Below are 17,925 nucleotides of genomic sequence, written 5' to 3'. Positions count from 1 at the left end.
CTCTCCATTAAACCCTCTACCACCTGAGACCTTGTCACATTTGTAGTTTTACATGTACTTGTGTGATTGACTGTCTGCTCTCAGGTGCCTACGTTCCTGGCACGGCAGGGGCTGGTTTTAGATGCCAGCGCCTGGCACTCAGTAGGCCCTCCAGGAATGAAGACTGAACTGTCAAGTGGGGCTGGACCTAAGCGGCCCGGGCTCTGTGGGCAGGACAGGATGGAGGGGGTGAGGGGCTCCCCTGAGCTTCCTTACCACCTTCCTTAACACTAAGACAGGCCTCCTGGCTCCCATCTTGGCGCTTGCCTGAAAACGTAAGAGTTGTTTGTCCCAAGTCCCCGAGAGACTGTACGCCCCTAGAGAGCAGACATTCCACTCTATTTAGCGTTGTGCCCCCAGCACCTGGCTGTGCCTGTTAACTCAGCACGAGATACACTTAGGAGATATTAGCCATTGCCGGCATTAATGAATGCATTCTGGAGGGTGGGACAAAGTGAGAGACGTTATCCAGGGCTTCAAACAAACGTTTAAGCTTGAGTTGACTCTTGAGGGAATATAAGCGACGCTACCCCCAACTAAAGACTGAAAAACAAAAAGGAAATCTGCCTTCTCCCTTCCCCTGCAAAACAAAAACAGTAAAACCTCTTAATCAACGTCTTCACCTTTCCAGGTCTCCACTGTCTTCTGTCCCCGCACTTGACGGGCGCTCTCTGGACGTGTACACAGTCACTGCGGAGACTGCCATCGCGGCGACGCCGCCAGGCATTTTCTGACCAGGGAGCGACTTTTCTGAGGAGGTATGTGGTTAGACCCCCTCTCACGGAGAGGCTATTTAAGACCGTCACGGGGAAAATAACGGGATTTATAAACAGGGAGGTAAGGGTCTTTGCTTCCGTCCCTTCGCTGGCATTTTGGATCCCGGTCCTCCCACGCCGAGTTGGAGCTCTAGCCCTCCGACCCCGCCGAAATCGAGCAGCCTGAAGGCCGAAGCCCCGTCCCCGCCGCCCCTCCCCCACCTCAGCGGTCTCGGCACGCAGGCGCGGAGGCGCGCGCAGGGCGGCGCGCCTGGCGGCGCGCCTGGGGGCGGGGCGTGCGCGGTCCCCTTAAATACGGCGGAGGGGGCGGTGCGAAGCTGCCGCGGCGCTGCTGCCTAGTCGGCGCCAGTTCTTGCGGCTGTCTCCTCGTGGCGCGATCCTCGAGCCTCGCTCTTTCTCCGGCGGCGGCTGCGGCGGTGGCGGCAGCTGCAGCAGCAGGAGAGAGCGGAGGCGAGCGGGCGGCGGGCTCCATGGAGAGCGGCGGACGCCCGGGAAGAGGCGGCGCTTCCTCCCCGGCACCTGGGCTCCAGTGACCGGCGCTCGCGCCCTGCACCGCGTCGGAACGGCCGCCGGCTCCGGGACTGACCCGGCCTCGCTGCCCTTCGCCGCGCCGCCGCCTCGCCTTCTTGCTCCCCGACTCGCCCTCGCCCCCACTCCCCGGCCGGGTGGCGGCGGCCAGGCCCCCGCGGCGGCGGCCGGAGCAGCAGCGGCAGCAAGAGCCCGCCTCTATGATGAAGTTCAAGCCCAACCAGACGCGGACCTATGACCGCGAGGGCTTCAAGAAGCGGGCTGCGTGCCTGTGCTTCCGGAGCGAGCAGGAGGACGAGGTGAGGGCGGTCGGCGCGCTCGGTGCCCTCCTCGGGGGCGCCGGGGCGGGGTTGGGGTGGGTGTTCGGGCTGGCCGGAGTAGGAGGGTCCTTGCCCTTGCCCTTCCGTTTCTGCATCCCCTTCCCAGCCGACCCTCCGTCTGGCCCCAGGGCTGGAAGGGATTAGCCCACTCCCTCCTTCTCTCCCGCCCTCCCTCCCTCCTTCCTTCCTTTCTCTGGGTTGATTGTGGAAACAAAGGGGCTCGCCCAGCCCTATGCTCTCCCACTGGGTCGTGGTTAGGACAGGAGGCCGAGACGCCTCCTGGCACCCGAAAAGGTCCCGGGCCGTCTAGGTCCCGCCTAGGGGGAGTTACCACTTTAACCTGCGAACTGAGCGTGGAGCAAGATAAAACCTTGAGTTGTAACAGAGAGGGTAGCCATGGCGTGAGTGTTGCAGCCCAAGCCCTTCTGCCTCTGTTACATTTTCCTCCCGTTACAGCAGTTTGCGGTTTCAGATAAATGTAGGCATGATTATGGAATATCCAGTCCCCGTGCTTTAAAATAAAAACTCATTCGATCTAGTTTTGTCATTTCCACTTTCAAGTGGATCCTTTAACTTCCAAGCACTTGGCATATTTATACTTGATTTTTTTTTTTAAACAAGGCCTACTCTTGGAAAGTTTTCTGGCTATAGAATGATGGGTAGTGAAAAATGTGGAGTCACACCAGAAGGGAGAAGATGGACTAGAGTTGGGCAAAGTTGCCATTTTCAGACAGTAATCTCTAGCTCTCTGCATATTTATCAGAGCTGCTTTGCTATGTTTGGCTTGACGTCTGGAGAGAAGCAGTCTTTTTCTAAAAGGAAGCAGCAGTCAGTCTTCTGTAATTCACCCATCAGCATTGGGTTGATAGTGAGGCCGTTGAGGTTTTCCTGGAGAACAGTTTTTATTTATTTGTTACATTTATTTAATTTAAAAATGGTTCACTGCTTTAAATTTCCATAGAGCAATAATAGTCGATTGGTAGCCGATGAAAATCTTTCAGCATTGCCACTTCTAAAATAGTTAGACAGGGAAAGCATTAACATTCTGAGTTCTACTTCCATAACCAATTATGTCCAATAAAATTACAGGCTAAAGCTGGAGACGGGAATTTAATGGCTTCCTTATTGCCAGTCCCTGTAGTTAGGGTGAGTATGACATAGCGTACTCTCAGTGGCTTAGTTGTTCTTACTATGCTAACAAAGATCAAAGTGCCTCAGAATGGTGCTCTTCAAACTCTTGTCTTGCCTTTATTTTTTGAAAAGAAACCAAGCCCTTTAGTGCTGATCCGGTGCTCAGTTGGGGGTCTCTAAGTGGTTAAACTTAAATTCCAGAAGAGTTTTCAAGGGAAATTGGTGTCTTTGAACTGGGCCTATTTAGGAGAGCCAGAAAGTAGAGAGGGAAAGGTTTTTAGCATTTACAAAGTCAACAAGCTTTAAGTGCATTCTGTTAAAAAGATTAGAAGGTCCTTGAGGGAAGGACCATGTTAGGACAAGGCAAACTTTGAATATAAAATAATACAGTAGCCAGAAGTGATCAAGATAGGTCAAGAATCTTACCTGATTGGCTCCCTATTGTGTAATTATTTTCTTAGTTGGGTGCTTACTAGGTGCTGGGCACTGCCTGAAGACCTTTAAGTTTGTTACATTTAATCCTCTTAGTGCAGGTTTATAGGTGAGGAGACAGTTGCAGAGCATAAGTACTTTGCCCAAAATGACGTAATTAGGAAGTGGTAGAGTCGGAATTCAGCATCGGGTCCTTACTCCTGATGCTGGGCTCTTAACACAGGGCTCAGTCCCTAGCGACTGGGCACACGGAGATTTGCTTGAATGAGTGAGATTTTGTGAGGCTGAGCTTGGAAGACTTTGCGAAAGTAGTGACTTTGAAGTCTTGCCATAACGTGAACTTGGAATTCAGGCTTTGTAAAAACAAAAGTTCCCAGGGGAAGATATGGGAAATGGGAGGAAATTGAAATGATCTGTATTGTGTGAATGGTAAAGCAAAGTCTGAGGAGAGCTTCAGAAGTTAACCTTAGCAAATAAATGAGTTGTTTTTGTGCTTTGAAATTGTTTCTACTGTAATAAATGCTAAATTCCTAGCCTCTGGTCGACTCAAGAGACCAGTGCCATTATAAAATGAAGTAAAGAGCAAGATTTGGAGAATTTAGTGGATAAGTTCATTGCATAAAACTTTGACAACCTGGAGGTTGTGAGACCAAGTGAATCGGTTTGTTAGAGAATATGCTCTTTAATGTCTGGTTTAGATCTTCAAGATCTTCATTTCTGTAGTTGTGTTTATAGAATGTAAGTTGAAATAAAATAGTAATTGCTGTTTGACCCTCAAAAGCTATGCAGTATTCTAGTCTGGCTGTCTGTACTGAAGGGGGTCTCAGTAGACCTTACTTTAGAATAGGTTATTGTAGGAAGGAAAGATGTTCTAACAGCAGGAGTCTTTATTCTTTTGGGTGTGGTTTTATGTACTTTCCCATTGTATCTCTTTCTGCCCTGTGAGCTAAATAATAAGCATTAGCATTTGTATAGGAAGAAATTAGGCAGCAGAAGTAACTTGTCTCGAGGTCACAGAAGCTGGCAGATCATTTTGAGCCCCTTTATTTCTAAATCTCATATTCACTTGATCCTCTCTCCAGCTAGTTATTTCTGTGGGGAACCACCCTTACTTTTGACAGTTGGGCTTCCAGTCAAGGCAACAAGTAAGTGTTCCATAGAGTAGCTGGGATACTCTGCTTGTGCAGTGAAAGTGGACAATACATTCACAAAAGGTAACCCGAAATGGATTCCATTGAACATATTTGCAGATATGATAGTTGGAACAGGGATGCAAAGATGAAAAGTGTCACCTGGTAAGGAACATGCTGTACAGCAGGAGGTTAGACAAATAACTGATAAAAAGGAAATAAAATAAGGTTAAAAGTACCATCAGGTACTCCAGGGTTAAGATTCAACGTAAGTCATTTGGAGTTGGATTTCAGTGAGTGGGAAAGGAAGAACCAAGCCTCACAAACAGTAAGACTTGGGGCTGTGGTCTAGTTAAGCTGCAGCTTAGGATAGCATAGAACAAATAATGGCTGAAAAACAATGAGCACCTTAAATGTAAGGTTAAGGAGTTGCTAGGCGAGAAAGGAACTCTTACTTTTGGACAAGGAATATTTTGATTTTAGATGTATTCAAGTTTGAGAATGATCTGGCAGCAAAATAGGCTAGAATTCTAAAGAGAGAAATAGAAATGACTTGATCCTGGATGGAATCCAGGCACAGTTGCAAGTGGGAAACATAGACAAAGAGTCTTAAGAACTTCCATTTGGACTTTTTGTTCCAATTAACTTTTTTTTTTTTTTTTTTTTTTTGTGGTACGCGGGCCTCTCACTGTTGTGGCCTCTCCCGTTGCGGAGCACAGGCTCCGGACGCGCAGGCTCAGCGGCCATGGCTCACGGGCCCAGCCGCTCCGCAGCATGTGGGATCTTCCCGGACCAGGGCACGAACCCGTGTCCCCTGCATCGGCAGGCGGACTCTCAACCACTGCGCCACCATGGAAGCCCCCAATTAATTTTTAAGCTCCCTGAGCCAGGGGCTGCATTCTACAGATAGTAGAATCTCAATGCAGAATGTATGTTTCCAAAATGTCTGCATTCTACAAAATCATGCACTAAAACTAAGACTTGCTGGGAAGAGTAGAGTCTCAAAGCCTACGGAACTCTAAAACCAGAGCTCTCATAAACAAAAACTAATATTAATACTTCTCCCTACTAGTATTTTAACCCCTAGGATCAACAATCCTTTTCAGACATATATTCTGGGACTCTTACTTCCTCAGAGATTTAACTCCTTGAAGATGCTTCAAATGGAAACCACTTTCATCAGAATTAACTATCCAAAGGTAGCCTTTTCTAAATCCAGGAAAATGTCACCAGCCCTCTTCATCCGTGCCCGCAGCTCTCCCAGACCTAGAGAAGGGCTACTTCGCCTACTCAGCCAGCCACTTCCTTCAAGGGAAGGCACTTCTGTACGATTCACCTCTGGTTTTATTCTTGTGATTTTGGTTTAGCGCCAAGGCATTCTCTGCTTTTGTAAAAGTTTACCTCAGCACTTCAGAACATTAACATGCTAGGAGAAAAAGTCATGGTCAACCCAACTTACCATTATCTACCAATCCATATAATCTAATTTGGGTTAAACACATTTTCAACACAATGCACTGTTATTTCTGATCTTCTTATAGCACTCTGCCTCTATAGCCCAAAAAAGTAGTACTAGTTTGCTTAGTAATAGCAGTTGGTAGTGGTTAGTGGATATAATAACTATTTTTGTAACTTACTATCTTTTAAAATGTGTATGTGTGTAGTAGGTGTTCCTAATATGCTGCGGGCCTAATTTTGGCTAAATGCCTATGAAACAGTTAAGTACGGTAGAGCTTGTTTTAACCATTCATGCTATCCTTATTCATGATAATGTGGGAAGAAAGAACAACAACCCCAAAACAGCTTCTAAATAGCTACAATTCACAAAATAAAATTCTTCATTCTTAGATTTAGGCATCACTTGAGGGGTTCTCTGGATAGCTTTGTTTTTTCTAGGAAAGAAGCGGTAGTTTGTAGTGACTAGTTGTTCGCCGCAGGGGGCCATGACCCAGAGCGGTTCTAAGGGTAAAAGCTGAAACACGAAGGGCAATTTGGGGCCCCTTGGTGTAGGGAACTAACAATCCCATGTACCTCCAGCCTCTGAGGGCATGACTGCATTATATAGACATTGAACAGCGTTTTCTAGGTTACACGCTTTTACGCATCCCCAGTGAGGAGGACTTGGGCAATATAGGGTATAGAATCTATATTATAGGTTATTCCAATTCACAGACAAAGCTTTGTCCAGCAAGACTCAGGACTGGTTCCAAGTGGACCACTATCACTATACTGTTGCTACTAAAAGTGAAGAATACTTCTGTTCCAAATCTTAAAACATTAGGTATCTAAGAAAAAGACAAATGTGAGAAATGACTTCTCAACAATGCCAGGTGAATAGTGTTTTATTCTGATAAATTGCCCAGTACATGAAGAGGGATAAGGTCTGATAGTGCAGTAGGAGGAATGCTGATGTGAAGGTGGTCAGGTTGAATCAGGGGAAGAAGTGTCTTCACTTTTCACCACTCTAATGCCATTGGCTTTGGGGTTTGAGTGTGATTCAAGTCCAGCACTGCAACTTGGTGGGTGGACTAGCCTCCTTTTTATAAATCTTTCCTTTGGTCTCAGCTTTGGCTTATCTGGAAGGTTAAAATGTCTACTTTCATCTTTGTCATCTTGTCACTAATGTGACAGACTGTCAACTTGTTGGGTGCATAAAATCTTATATGCCTAGAAAAGTAGTTGAAACGGAATTTAAAACCTGTGAATGACCATGTATGGATCTGTCAGCTGTTGATGTATCCTCTTACTGAATAAGCTTTTGTAACCTATCTTTTGTTACTTCAGTAATACCGTTCTTTTTTTTTTAAAGCATTGGTCATTTCCTTAATAAATAACGGTAATATATAAGTATAAATATATTCATATCCATATATATGTTTAGTGGCAAATATCAGTAGACTTACTTCATAGCAACTGCTCTGTACCCTCATCCCTTTTGTCTTTTACACCTTATCCCCACTCCCTTCACTCTCTCTCACTTCCTTACAGTGTAGATTGTTTTAACCTCCAGCAAATTTCACCACTTTCTCTCAGATTTTGCATCACAGACGTCTAAGAGGCAACCTGGGATTTTTGGAGCCTGTAAAATTATGGATCCTTTTTGGAAGTCTGAGGGAAGAAAGAAGTTTGTAAAAGTTAATGCAACCATAGAATTTAAAATTGTGATAAGCATTATTTTGAGACAAAGTATAGATGGAAGTGGATAGTCTGAGAACCCTTTTCTCTAGAAGTTTTTGTTTGTTTTTAGTAACACCATTCTTAGAGCATTAGTTAGCATTGCTAAAGCTACATTATAGATCTACTACATTGGGGATGTTATAGAATGTTTAGATGGCTTTGCAGGGGGTGAGAGGGAGATATTGCATAATAATGCTTTGTGATATGGTTCTATAGGTTTTGATTCTTCCAATGTGTAGAAGGGGTTTTAATTGTCCTTGTTTCTGCTTATGGTGTTCAGATTTGTTTCTTCTACCCTGGCAGACCTCTGCCATAATTCTGTTTATTCTTGTCTATGGAATATATCCCTCAGTTCTTGCTCTTTTTTTTTTTTTTTTTTCTGTACGCGGGCCTCTCACTGTTGTGGCCTCTCGCGTTGTGGAGCACAGGCTCCGGACGCGCAGGCTCAGCGGCCATGGCTCACGGGCCCAGCCGCTCCGCGGCATGTGGGATCTTCCCTGACCGGGGCACGAACCCGTGTCCCTTGCATCGGCACGGCAGGTGGACTCTCAACTGCTGTGCCACCAGGGAAGCCCTCTTGCTCTTTCTTAATCACCATCCTCCTTCCCCCCCCACCCCCCATGTAGCCTTGACCTCATTTGAACTCCAAATAAAGTACTCAGGATGAGTAGGCAAGTACTTAATAACATACTGGTTTCCAAATCTGTACCATCACCAAAGGCTCGTTATCAGATCTCTTAAGTTAGTTTAGATGCTGATCATCTAAACATTTAGTTGGTATACCTTAGGTATTACTCATTTTAAATTGACCATTTTTTTAAAAGATACATTTGAAGTTAATGGTTTAATCAAATTTAATCACTTTGGAATGTCAAGAGACTCTTGCAGCATCATAAGTTCTTGATTTCAGCTAAATCATTTGGAAGAAAAGCTTAGTCATATGATAGTGATATCCTGTAGATAAAGATTTGGTTTTAAATCGGAAGCTTAAGTGTTAGTTCAAAAACAGGCACAGACTGTACTAATTGTTTTTCAACATTATTAACCTTATGTAATTTAGTTCTTAAAGACTGTCTTGGTCAAATAGGAACATAATAGTCATTTACCTAGATATATGACACTGAATTTCATTTTTTCAGAACTCAAACATTATAAATATTGATGGTTTTGAAACTCCCTATTTACTAAATGAAGATGTACTTTTCTGGTGGCTAGCCACCTGCACTGTCCTGTTCCATTATGAAGGTAATCAAGGAGGTTGCTTAGAGAGCATAGCATTGTGTAGTAAGAATTTTGTTTGGATAATAGAAACCAGATTATCCCTAACTCACACCTAGTAACCAGGAAAAGAGGCTTCCAACTCTGTGGTCAGGACTGGTGGTTACCATTTACTTCTCCCTTGATGTAAGATATAACACTTTGGTGCCTTAAACATTTTTGTTTTAACTTAAAAACTTACATTCATTTGCCAGTCTTGATAATAGGGTCAGAGTCTTTGAATACCGTAGATTCTTCTCAAGTCTCGTTTTTGAATAAAATACAAAGGTGAAATCTGATTTGCAGTTCGCTTTGTACAGAGTAGAATTTTAACTTTCTGGATTTTTAAAATTTCCTTCTTGTAGTCTTTTTTTAGTATCTCATCCATACTTAATTTGATAGCAATTTTTTAAAATTTATTTTTTTATTATTTATTTTTGGCTGTGTTGGGTCTTCGTTGCTGCATGCGGGCTTTCTCTAGTTTCAGCAAGCAAGGGCTACTCTGCATGCTGTGTGCGGGCTTCTCGTTGTGGTAGCTTCTCTTGCGGAGCATGGGCTCTAGGTGTGCAGGCTTCAGTAGTTGCAGCACATGGGCTCAGTGGTTGTGGCTCGTGGGCTCAGAAGTTGAGGCTCGCGGGCTTCAGTAGTTGTGGCACACGGGCTCAGTAGTTGTTGCTCCGCAGCATGTAGGACCTTCCCAAACCAGGGCTCGAACCCGTGTCCCCTGCATTGGCAGGCAGATTCTTAACCACTGCGTCACTAGGGAAGTCCTTGATAGCAATTTTTAATAACACATTTTTAATGAATCTTTGCAGACCCATTTTTGGTAATTCCTTCTTGCTGTCATTTATCATTAACTGTCAGTAATTATAAAAACAAGTACAACTGGCAAAATTTGGGAAGCAAGCTTATCTTTTTTTTTTTAATTTATTTATTTTTTGCTGGGTTGGGTCTTTGTTGTGCTCAGGCTTTCTCTAGTTGTGGAGAGCAGAAGTTACTCTTTGTTGCTGTGTGCTGGCTTCTCATTGCAGTGGCTTCTCTTGTTGCAGAGCATGGGCTCTAGGCGCACGGGCTTCAGTAGCTGTGGCTTGCGGGCCCAGTAGTTATGGCTCGCGGCCTCTAGAGCGCAGGCTCAGTATTTGTGGCACACGGGCTTAGTTGCTCCGCGGTATGTGGGATCTTCCTGTACTGGGATCAAACCTGTGTCCCTTGCATTGGCAAGTGGATTCTTAACCACTGTGCAACCAGGGACATCCCAACAAGCTTGTCTTGATAGGCTAATTCAACTCAATTGGTGGGAAAGCAGAAGAGCTAGTAATGGCCAACAGTGAGTATTTAGTCTAGGATCTAAGGTATTTAATACTAACACTCAACAGTCTTGAAAGGATAGTTACTTCTTTTTACAGAGGACGACACTGGTACCCATCACCATGTGCATCAAGAAATGAAACACATCTTCTTTATGATCAGTAGAGTTATAAACATCTTCAAGTTGAAACCTGTGCTTTCTAGTTCTTGCTAGATTTGTTTACTCTGGCTCTTTAGTTTCTAATTTTGATACATAAGCCCTATTTGCTAATACTTAAGAAAGCTTAAATTTAAGGCTGTCTTACATTTTACTTTACCAAAATTGCTATATTTGGACTTGGTGGTTCCCTCAGTGTCAGCCATTAGTACTTTAGCTAAGGCTTTGTCAACTGTTGGGTTAATTTACAGTGCTTTCTCTGGACTTGCCACTGTTCTGCCAGTTATATACTTGGAGGAGTGATGCTGGTAGGAGCAGTAGAGTCCTATCCAGATTGAGAATGAGAGAAACGGAGCTCAGATCACTGGAGCATTAGTTGATCCACTGCTCTGTGGTGATGGTGTGTCCATAGGCAAAGGTGTGCTGCTTTTTTCAAGTTGAGGGGGATTGTGCACCTGGACAGGTGTTCCCTCATCTTCCAACCCTGTTTTAGAGGTTTGGGGGAAAGGTGTGGGACTTGCTAAACTACTACTGTCAGCCTGGAACTTTCCATTTGGGGAAGGTTGAGTTCTGGCAACTTACTCAAGTAGGTGAATTCTGGGCTGGCTGTGAACTCCTGAGGGCCATCCGTTCCTCTGGCAGTAGGGAGGAAGCTGGGCAGACAGCTGGCACAGTGTCAGAAAACCAGAACCTGCATTGGGGATCAAGCTTTGCCCTCAGTTGATTGATTTCTGGTGAGAATTCTTTGCGTTTACTTGAAGGCAATATACTAAGGTAATTTTGCAGACATTTTTGTTCAAGTTAGTCAAGATGTTACCTTCATGAACATTATTTGGTTATTTATCATAGCCTTTCTCCACCCCCCCAACTTCGGTGAATTCTAACCTAACCTGGCACACAAATTTTCACTTATAGGATGAATATATATTTCCTGTTTCAGATACCATTAAAAAGTGAACTAATAGGATACTACTCTGTGATAATATAGTGTTTGTTTTTGTTTGTTTGTTTTTAAGTGTGTGCACATTTCAATCTTAATGCTGTTCTTGACCCAGATTTGCAGAGTTTCCTGTAAAGGCCAAACAGTGTTTTAGGCTTTGTGGGTCATACCGTTTCTGTTGCAATTGCCCAATTCTGCTGTTGTAGCATGGGGAAATGAATGTGAATGTGCTTCTGGGGCTGGGGTTTACAATTATGGTCGATCTTGCAGGTGCTGTTGGTGAGCAGCAGTCGGTACCCAGATCAATGGATTGTCCCAGGAGGAGGAATGGAGCCCGAGGAGGAGCCTGGCGGTGCTGCCGTGAGGGAGGTTTATGAAGAGGTAAGATGAAGAGTAGCACGTTCTGGGTGAGATTCACAAACAAGGCACTTTGCTGCGTACACCGGGGAGAAGGCAAGAAGACAGGCAGATCCCACAGGTGCTGTTTGGTTGTCTAATTCAACATTTTAAAGCATGTGACTACAGCTAGTGCTTTGCTAAGCAGATTTTTTTTTCTACCTGGTAAAAATAGACAGTAAGTCTGATAGGTGATCAACATATAACATTATGGCCTTGCCCCAGAGCAAGGTTTGTATTAACTGAGCAAAAATGCACAGAGACATTCCTCATATGCTACAATTCCTTTTCAAATGAATAAAAAAGCCAGTTGCTTTTATTTTACTGGCTTATTCTTAAAGTTCAGTAAAATAAGGGCACACACGTGCACAGAAGCACACTTGGCCTGCCTGTCTTCTCACACCTGATGAGAGATAGAACTTGCTGTTACCCAGGGGCAAAACAGCATAGATCAAGTGCCATAAAAACTTGAACAGCATTTAGGGCATAAATGAGAAGTGAATGGTAAGGCTCTCATTGGGTGTTGGTGCATAATTGGAAAGGTTTCCTAGAGACGGTCTTAAGGGATGAGCATCCTCTAGGAGACAGCATGTGCCAGTTTGTTATTTTGCAGTATGGGTTTGAATGGGGCACACACTGAAGTTCCAGTGTCACAGTACTAGGTAAAAGGAACAGGACTGTGCAGTGGAAGTGTAACACATAGAAAGAAAATAACTTGCATATAAATTTTGTTATGTAGAGGTAAAAATTTTACATTTCATCTTTTTTTAATAGGCTGGAGTCAAAGGAAAATTGGGCAGACTCCTGGGCATATTTGAGGTGAGTTACAAAAGTAATCCTCATCTTGCTGATGATAGAATTAATGATTTCTTCCTTCCTAACAGGCCAGCAGCCTGAACCAGACATTTCCTACTTCTGGCAGCAGCCTGAACTAGACATTTCTCTAAAACTATCAGTAGGCAAGCAAGTCATAAGGATTAGGAGGGAGGGAAGTAAAAGCTGCTTAACTTTCGTATACCATTAATTTTATACAGCATTATTACAGTGGTAATTTGTTTTATATGACAATACAGTGGGGCTGATATAGACAGACTTACCTCTTGGTTCACTGTATACAGTTTAGGTATAGACTTTTTAGGAGGTGATATCCTCAGTATCACCTAAGGGCTTACGTTTCTCATGGATACTGTCTTGAAATGTACCCTTTGCCTTCAGCATGTAACATTGGGTGATATACATAATGACATGGTATCCTGAAAGGTATCATGGTATCCTGAAAGGACACCATGAGGATGCAGAACTCAGATACACAGACTAGATACTAGAAGCGTAGAATTTTCTTGTATAATTTGTTATGACTGAAGTCAGAATGGAATTTGTGGAGAGGAAATTTGGAAGTGACAGGTATTCTGTGGAAAGTGGGGAGAAATGAGGTCAGGTCATGAGACCCAAGCTGTTCTCAAATATATTTTCATCCAAAATTCAGACCTAGATACATAGTATATCAGACACATTGTGACCTTTTTTTCCCCCAAGATTAAGTGTTAGTTTAGTCCTGCTGGTAGGACTATGTAAATACAGTCCTTACAGATTTTAATTTTAAGTCTTTTACAGGGATTCAGAAAAAATTCTGATTGTACAGCACTTGATAGAATTGATGACTTCCAGAATACAGTAATTGTTAAGAATAAAGTTCTTAAGATACTATTCAAAATCTTGCAGAATTCAGCACTTGCTTTAGCCAGTTAAATAGCACCATCTCCTGGTTAAACTGGAAAACATATTGCAAGTTTTCTTTCATTCTCGAAGACATAAGACACTGAATGAGTGGATTGCTCAGGTGATTTGTGGTAGAAAAAAAATAGGGCAATTATCTAAAGTCTTAGACTATAGCAAACAAGGCTAACTTTAGTCAAGATGAAGATGAGCCCCTTCATCTTAAGGCCAACTTGGGTTTAATTTTGAACCTAGAGACAAGGCTAGGCAGCAGTTTTAATATGGTTAAAAATTGAGTTTGGGCATATAGGACTAAAATATCAATGTAACATTCCAGAAATGGACTATCCTAGGTATTATTCTCAACCATTGCTGCGCATAGTTCACCTGGAAGCTTTTAAATACTTAGGCCTCCTCTCAGACTCACTGAATCAGTGTCTCTTAAAAAAAATTTTCATCCTGGGTGATGAAGTAGATCGTCAAGGTTGAGAGGCCCTGGTCTAGGTTAATAGGGCTGTGCTCTGTATGCATCTTGTGACCCTCTAAGAGGCATGTTCTAAAGGAACTGGGGCTATTTGCTCTTCTACAGAGGTCCTAAAGGAAGCAGTTTCCATAGTCACAAAAGACTGTTGGGATTAGCCCACAGGAATAGGACCTAGGATAAAGATGACAGGAATGCAGTTCTTTTAATATAGATTCCATTCCAATCTTAAGATTTTCTTCATGAAAATTGTCTAATGGACAGAAATCAAAGTGCTAAAAGTTTAGTATTGGGAGCTAATTTCACCATTTTAAATATTTTGTCTCATATAAACTCACTTTTAGGCTGGGTTATGTGACTGAGTATACTTGCCTATATTGGCAAATAGACTATGCTAATGTATGCCACACTGAATTTTTCACACGAAAATGTGTATATGGCTAGGTCTTGTAGATTAAAATGCTTTTCTTTTTACATTCAAGCAGAACCAAGACCGAAAGCACAGAACATATGTTTATGTTCTTACTGTCACTGAAATATTAGAAGACTGGGAAGATTCTGTTAATATAGGTAAATTCCCTTTCCTTTTGCTATCTGAATTCTCTTAATTCAAATACTACATATGTGTATTCAGTTTTCATCTTAAATTATTTTGGGTTACTTTTTAGAGAAGATCAATATACATCTCCAAATTTGAATTATCTTAAAATTGTTCCCCAATATATTGTTGTCTAAGCCATTCCCAAAAACATAGTCATTATTTGTGGAGACAGTTGAGGGGGCATTGTTAATAGTGTATAGCTTTTTAAAATTGACCTCATTATTTTTTATTTTTAGTAACCAATTTCATACTGTTTTTTAGGAAGAAAGAGAGAGTGGTTCAAAGTAGAAGATGCCATCAAAGTTCTCCAGTGTCATAAGCCTGTACATGCCGAGTACCTGGAAAAACTAAAGCTGGGTTGTTCTCCAACCAATGGAAATTCCACAGTCCCTTCCCTTCCAGATAGTAACACCCTGTTTGTAACTGCTGCACAGACCTCTGGGCTGCCATCTAGTGTAAGATAGAGAGAATTGGAAGGACCTCTTCCACCATGTGCAGTCTCGTGGGCAGAGGCTTTATTATCCTTGGCAAACATCTGAATGACGCTTGCAAACTGTCTGAATTTGCCATGCAGGATTTTCAAACAATCTGCATGTTTTTCAGATGCTTTCAAATCTTCTTTAAAAAAAAAAAATAGTGTAAAATATTTTAATAAGCCAAAGCCATGTGGAATTTTTTTTAGATGCCTTAACTGTGCCCCCAGCCCACCAACCTTATTATTTTGGTTGGCATTTTCACAGCATTTTTTTTTCAGTTTTTTGTCCATTTGATGTCAGTCTGTGGTTTTTGTCAGATCAGCTTATTCGTGGGTATATTTTTCCCCTAAATTGTTTTCTCATTCACAGTATTAACATATTCAACAAATCCTTCTGTTGTGGTAATTTATGACAGTAATTCTTGATATTAAAGCAGTCCATCAACCCAAAAACTTGTTTCATAGGATCACAATTTTGATTCATAGATTCCAGATTTGGACTATTTCTATATGGCCCTATTTTCGGGAATTTGTCAACTCATTTGTCTCAATTTTCACAACCGGTATTATGTCCCTAACTACCTGATATGGCCAATTCCCTTAAAACTCAATAGTTCTTTAACACAAAGTTTAACTCTGTAGAGCTGGTGATTGTTAGGGCAGGTACAGTAAGCAAAATGCATGTAGTACATAACATCACGAAAACTGTATTCATGGAATTTGAGTTAGCATGCTCCATTGCCAATCCCCTTCATCCATAATCTCTCCTTACACAGAATACATGAGAACCACATTTCCCTCAATGTAAATTGCTTTTAAAAACATATTTCCAGTTTTTTAATTTAGTGACATCTCTTTAGTTAAACTTGCTGGTTACCACCTTAAATGCCAGTCAGTGCTGACTGCATCACAATTGAGTGAAATGGCCTCTTGTTCAGCTGTTACAGACCTAGATTGTTAAGGCACCTTAGAACATCTCATCTTTTACAGCTGGTTAGTAGGTACTATTTATCATATAACTAAATATTGGGGCACTGGAACATACCTGAATTAAGAATTACTTTGTCTTACACTTGTCTTTATATTCACTTAAATCCAAGAATCCCATCTAAAACACATAAATACCTTGTCTGAAACACCTATACTTCCCTGACCAAGTCAGAAATGAGGTGGGGCAAGTGAAAGATGATTCCATATGTAGACATTCGTTAGCTTCTTGTAAATAATTGTAACTGGTGGAATATAAAGTAGAAAATAAGCATAGTTATACATTTGTTCTATAAATTGTTAACCTTTAAAAATATAATTGCTGCTAAAAATAGAGTGCTGTTACACTTAAGGAAAATTGGTGCCACTGTTTTGAAAATGAGATCTTGTGCCATAAATGCAGCTGAACTAAATATAAATATTAGTTCACAAATTAATGCTGTCAAAGGAATGAGTGAAGTAGAAAAACTTTTAACCACTGCTATTTCATTCTAAATTATGTAGTGTGATCAAACGTGATCATCCAGAATTTTTATATTTTTCTTTGTACAGAGGTTATGTATTCTGGGTGTTTTTTTAAAAGGAAACATTTTAAATCCCACAGATTGACACTTTGTATCAATCTTCAATGGACTAAGGGTTTTTTCCTCAGTGATCTCTGAAGTTTCTTTAAATTATATACTTAACACAGCAGAGAAACTGGATTGTTTTTGTATATAAGACTGTGTACACCTGAAATGTTGTCAGAAGTACTGGGAGTGGGGGGGAGGGCTGGGTATCTTGTATATGATATTAGAAGTAATAATGCATGAACTTATTTTATAAACCCTTGGACTATGTATTTGACATGTAAAATATGTACAGTATTAATGTCAGCCATTTCTTAAAAGTGAGCCTATAAATATTGTTGTATAATTTTCTTTGGTCAGAAACATTTGGACTAAGTAGTGCCACTGGGTCGGGTTTTCTTCAGTGCCATTTAGCAAACTACCTGTCTTTACTATGCAACTAGCAAAAATTTGTATAATGCATCAGAATATTTCAGTCGTCACACTTTAAATTTCACATGAAGGGTTCTTCACTATTCTTTTGGAACCCAGCCTAGCAAAATTAGAGGAAAGGCGCTAAGGAGATTTATTTCTGTTAAGAGAAAAAAGCCTACATTTGCAGACTCAACAGTTGAATCTACTATAAATAACAAATACTGTCTACTATCTCAACTCTTAAAAGTTTACAGTGTTGGGACTGTCATTTGTGCTTTCTGTGGGGTAGTTGGATAAAATTGGGCAGCTAAAATTTTCAGTTCCGTGTGGCTCCTAAATTTTAAAAAGTTTGTAAGTTGATTCGCAGACACAAAGTAGCAGCTATCTTGCATGTGTGTTGTTGGGGTTTTGTTTGTTTGTTTGTTTGTTTGTAAACCGGTGAAATTTTCCAACCAGGCACATGCCATTCAATTTTCTGTTGATCATACAGTTGTATAAAGCAGCAAAACTGAAGGGGGAATGATTGTTGTATACACTTTAAATTGCTTTGCATGGTCTCATTTGAGATAATTGGTGTAAGAATCTTGACTTTTTTTATATTTGGAAACATCAAATAAAAAATGGGAATGAATTTTTTTTTTAACATATCTTAACACTGTCCAAGTGAAAACTTGTCTGGCATTCTACAGTAACAACTTTACTGTTTTCCCATGGGTGGCCATATAATTATCTCTTAGTAGTAGTTCATTTATACACTTCCCTTTTATGATCCTTACTAGTGGAACTGAGTTAAAAGGAACAGCTCACCAGTAAGGTGTTGCCATTACGCTCCTAATGTATGTTTTCCATCTTATTGGACACCAGTCATGCCACTGTGGTTGTCTTATTTATTGCTAGTCCCCTTTCCTAATGGGGTTTGTGTTATAATTATTTTAACAATTTTCAAGGGCTCTTGGCTTATTCTGTGAGTATTTTGCTGTAATATGTTGCAGACACTTTCTACACTACCATCACATTTTTTTTTTTTTATATTTATTTTGGTTGCGCTGGGTCTTAGTTGCGGTACTCAGTATCTTCGTTGCCACCTGCAG

The 17,925-nt window shown here is 41.6% G+C and overlaps 1 protein-coding gene across 2 annotated transcripts; it reads left to right on the top strand.

Annotated features, from left to right (window-relative positions):
• The first annotated feature begins 1,105 nt into the window (after positions 1–1,105).
• Positions 1,106–16,610, top strand: NUDT4 (nudix hydrolase 4). Of its 2 annotated transcripts, none has more exons than XM_079937589.1 (5): positions 1,106–1,642; positions 11,466–11,576; positions 12,366–12,410; positions 14,271–14,358; positions 14,651–16,610. In XM_079937589.1, exons 1-5 carry the CDS (start codon positions 1,544–1,546, stop codon positions 14,851–14,853), a joined length of 546 nt encoding a protein of 181 aa, XP_079793715.1. In that variant the 5' UTR covers positions 1,106–1,543; the 3' UTR covers positions 14,854–16,610. The 2 variants fall into 2 exon arrangements, with proteins under 2 accessions (XP_079793715.1, XP_079793716.1); XM_079937590.1 differs by having other exon boundaries at positions 1,108–1,642; positions 14,274–14,358.
• The last annotated feature ends 1,315 nt before the right edge of the window (positions 16,611–17,925 follow it).

This window comes from Stenella coeruleoalba (genome assembly GCF_951394435.1).
Source record: "Stenella coeruleoalba genome assembly, chromosome: 11".
Taxonomy (NCBI): Eukaryota; Metazoa; Chordata; class Mammalia; order Artiodactyla; family Delphinidae; genus Stenella; species Stenella coeruleoalba.
This window is presented reverse-complemented; position numbering and strand designations above follow the sequence as displayed.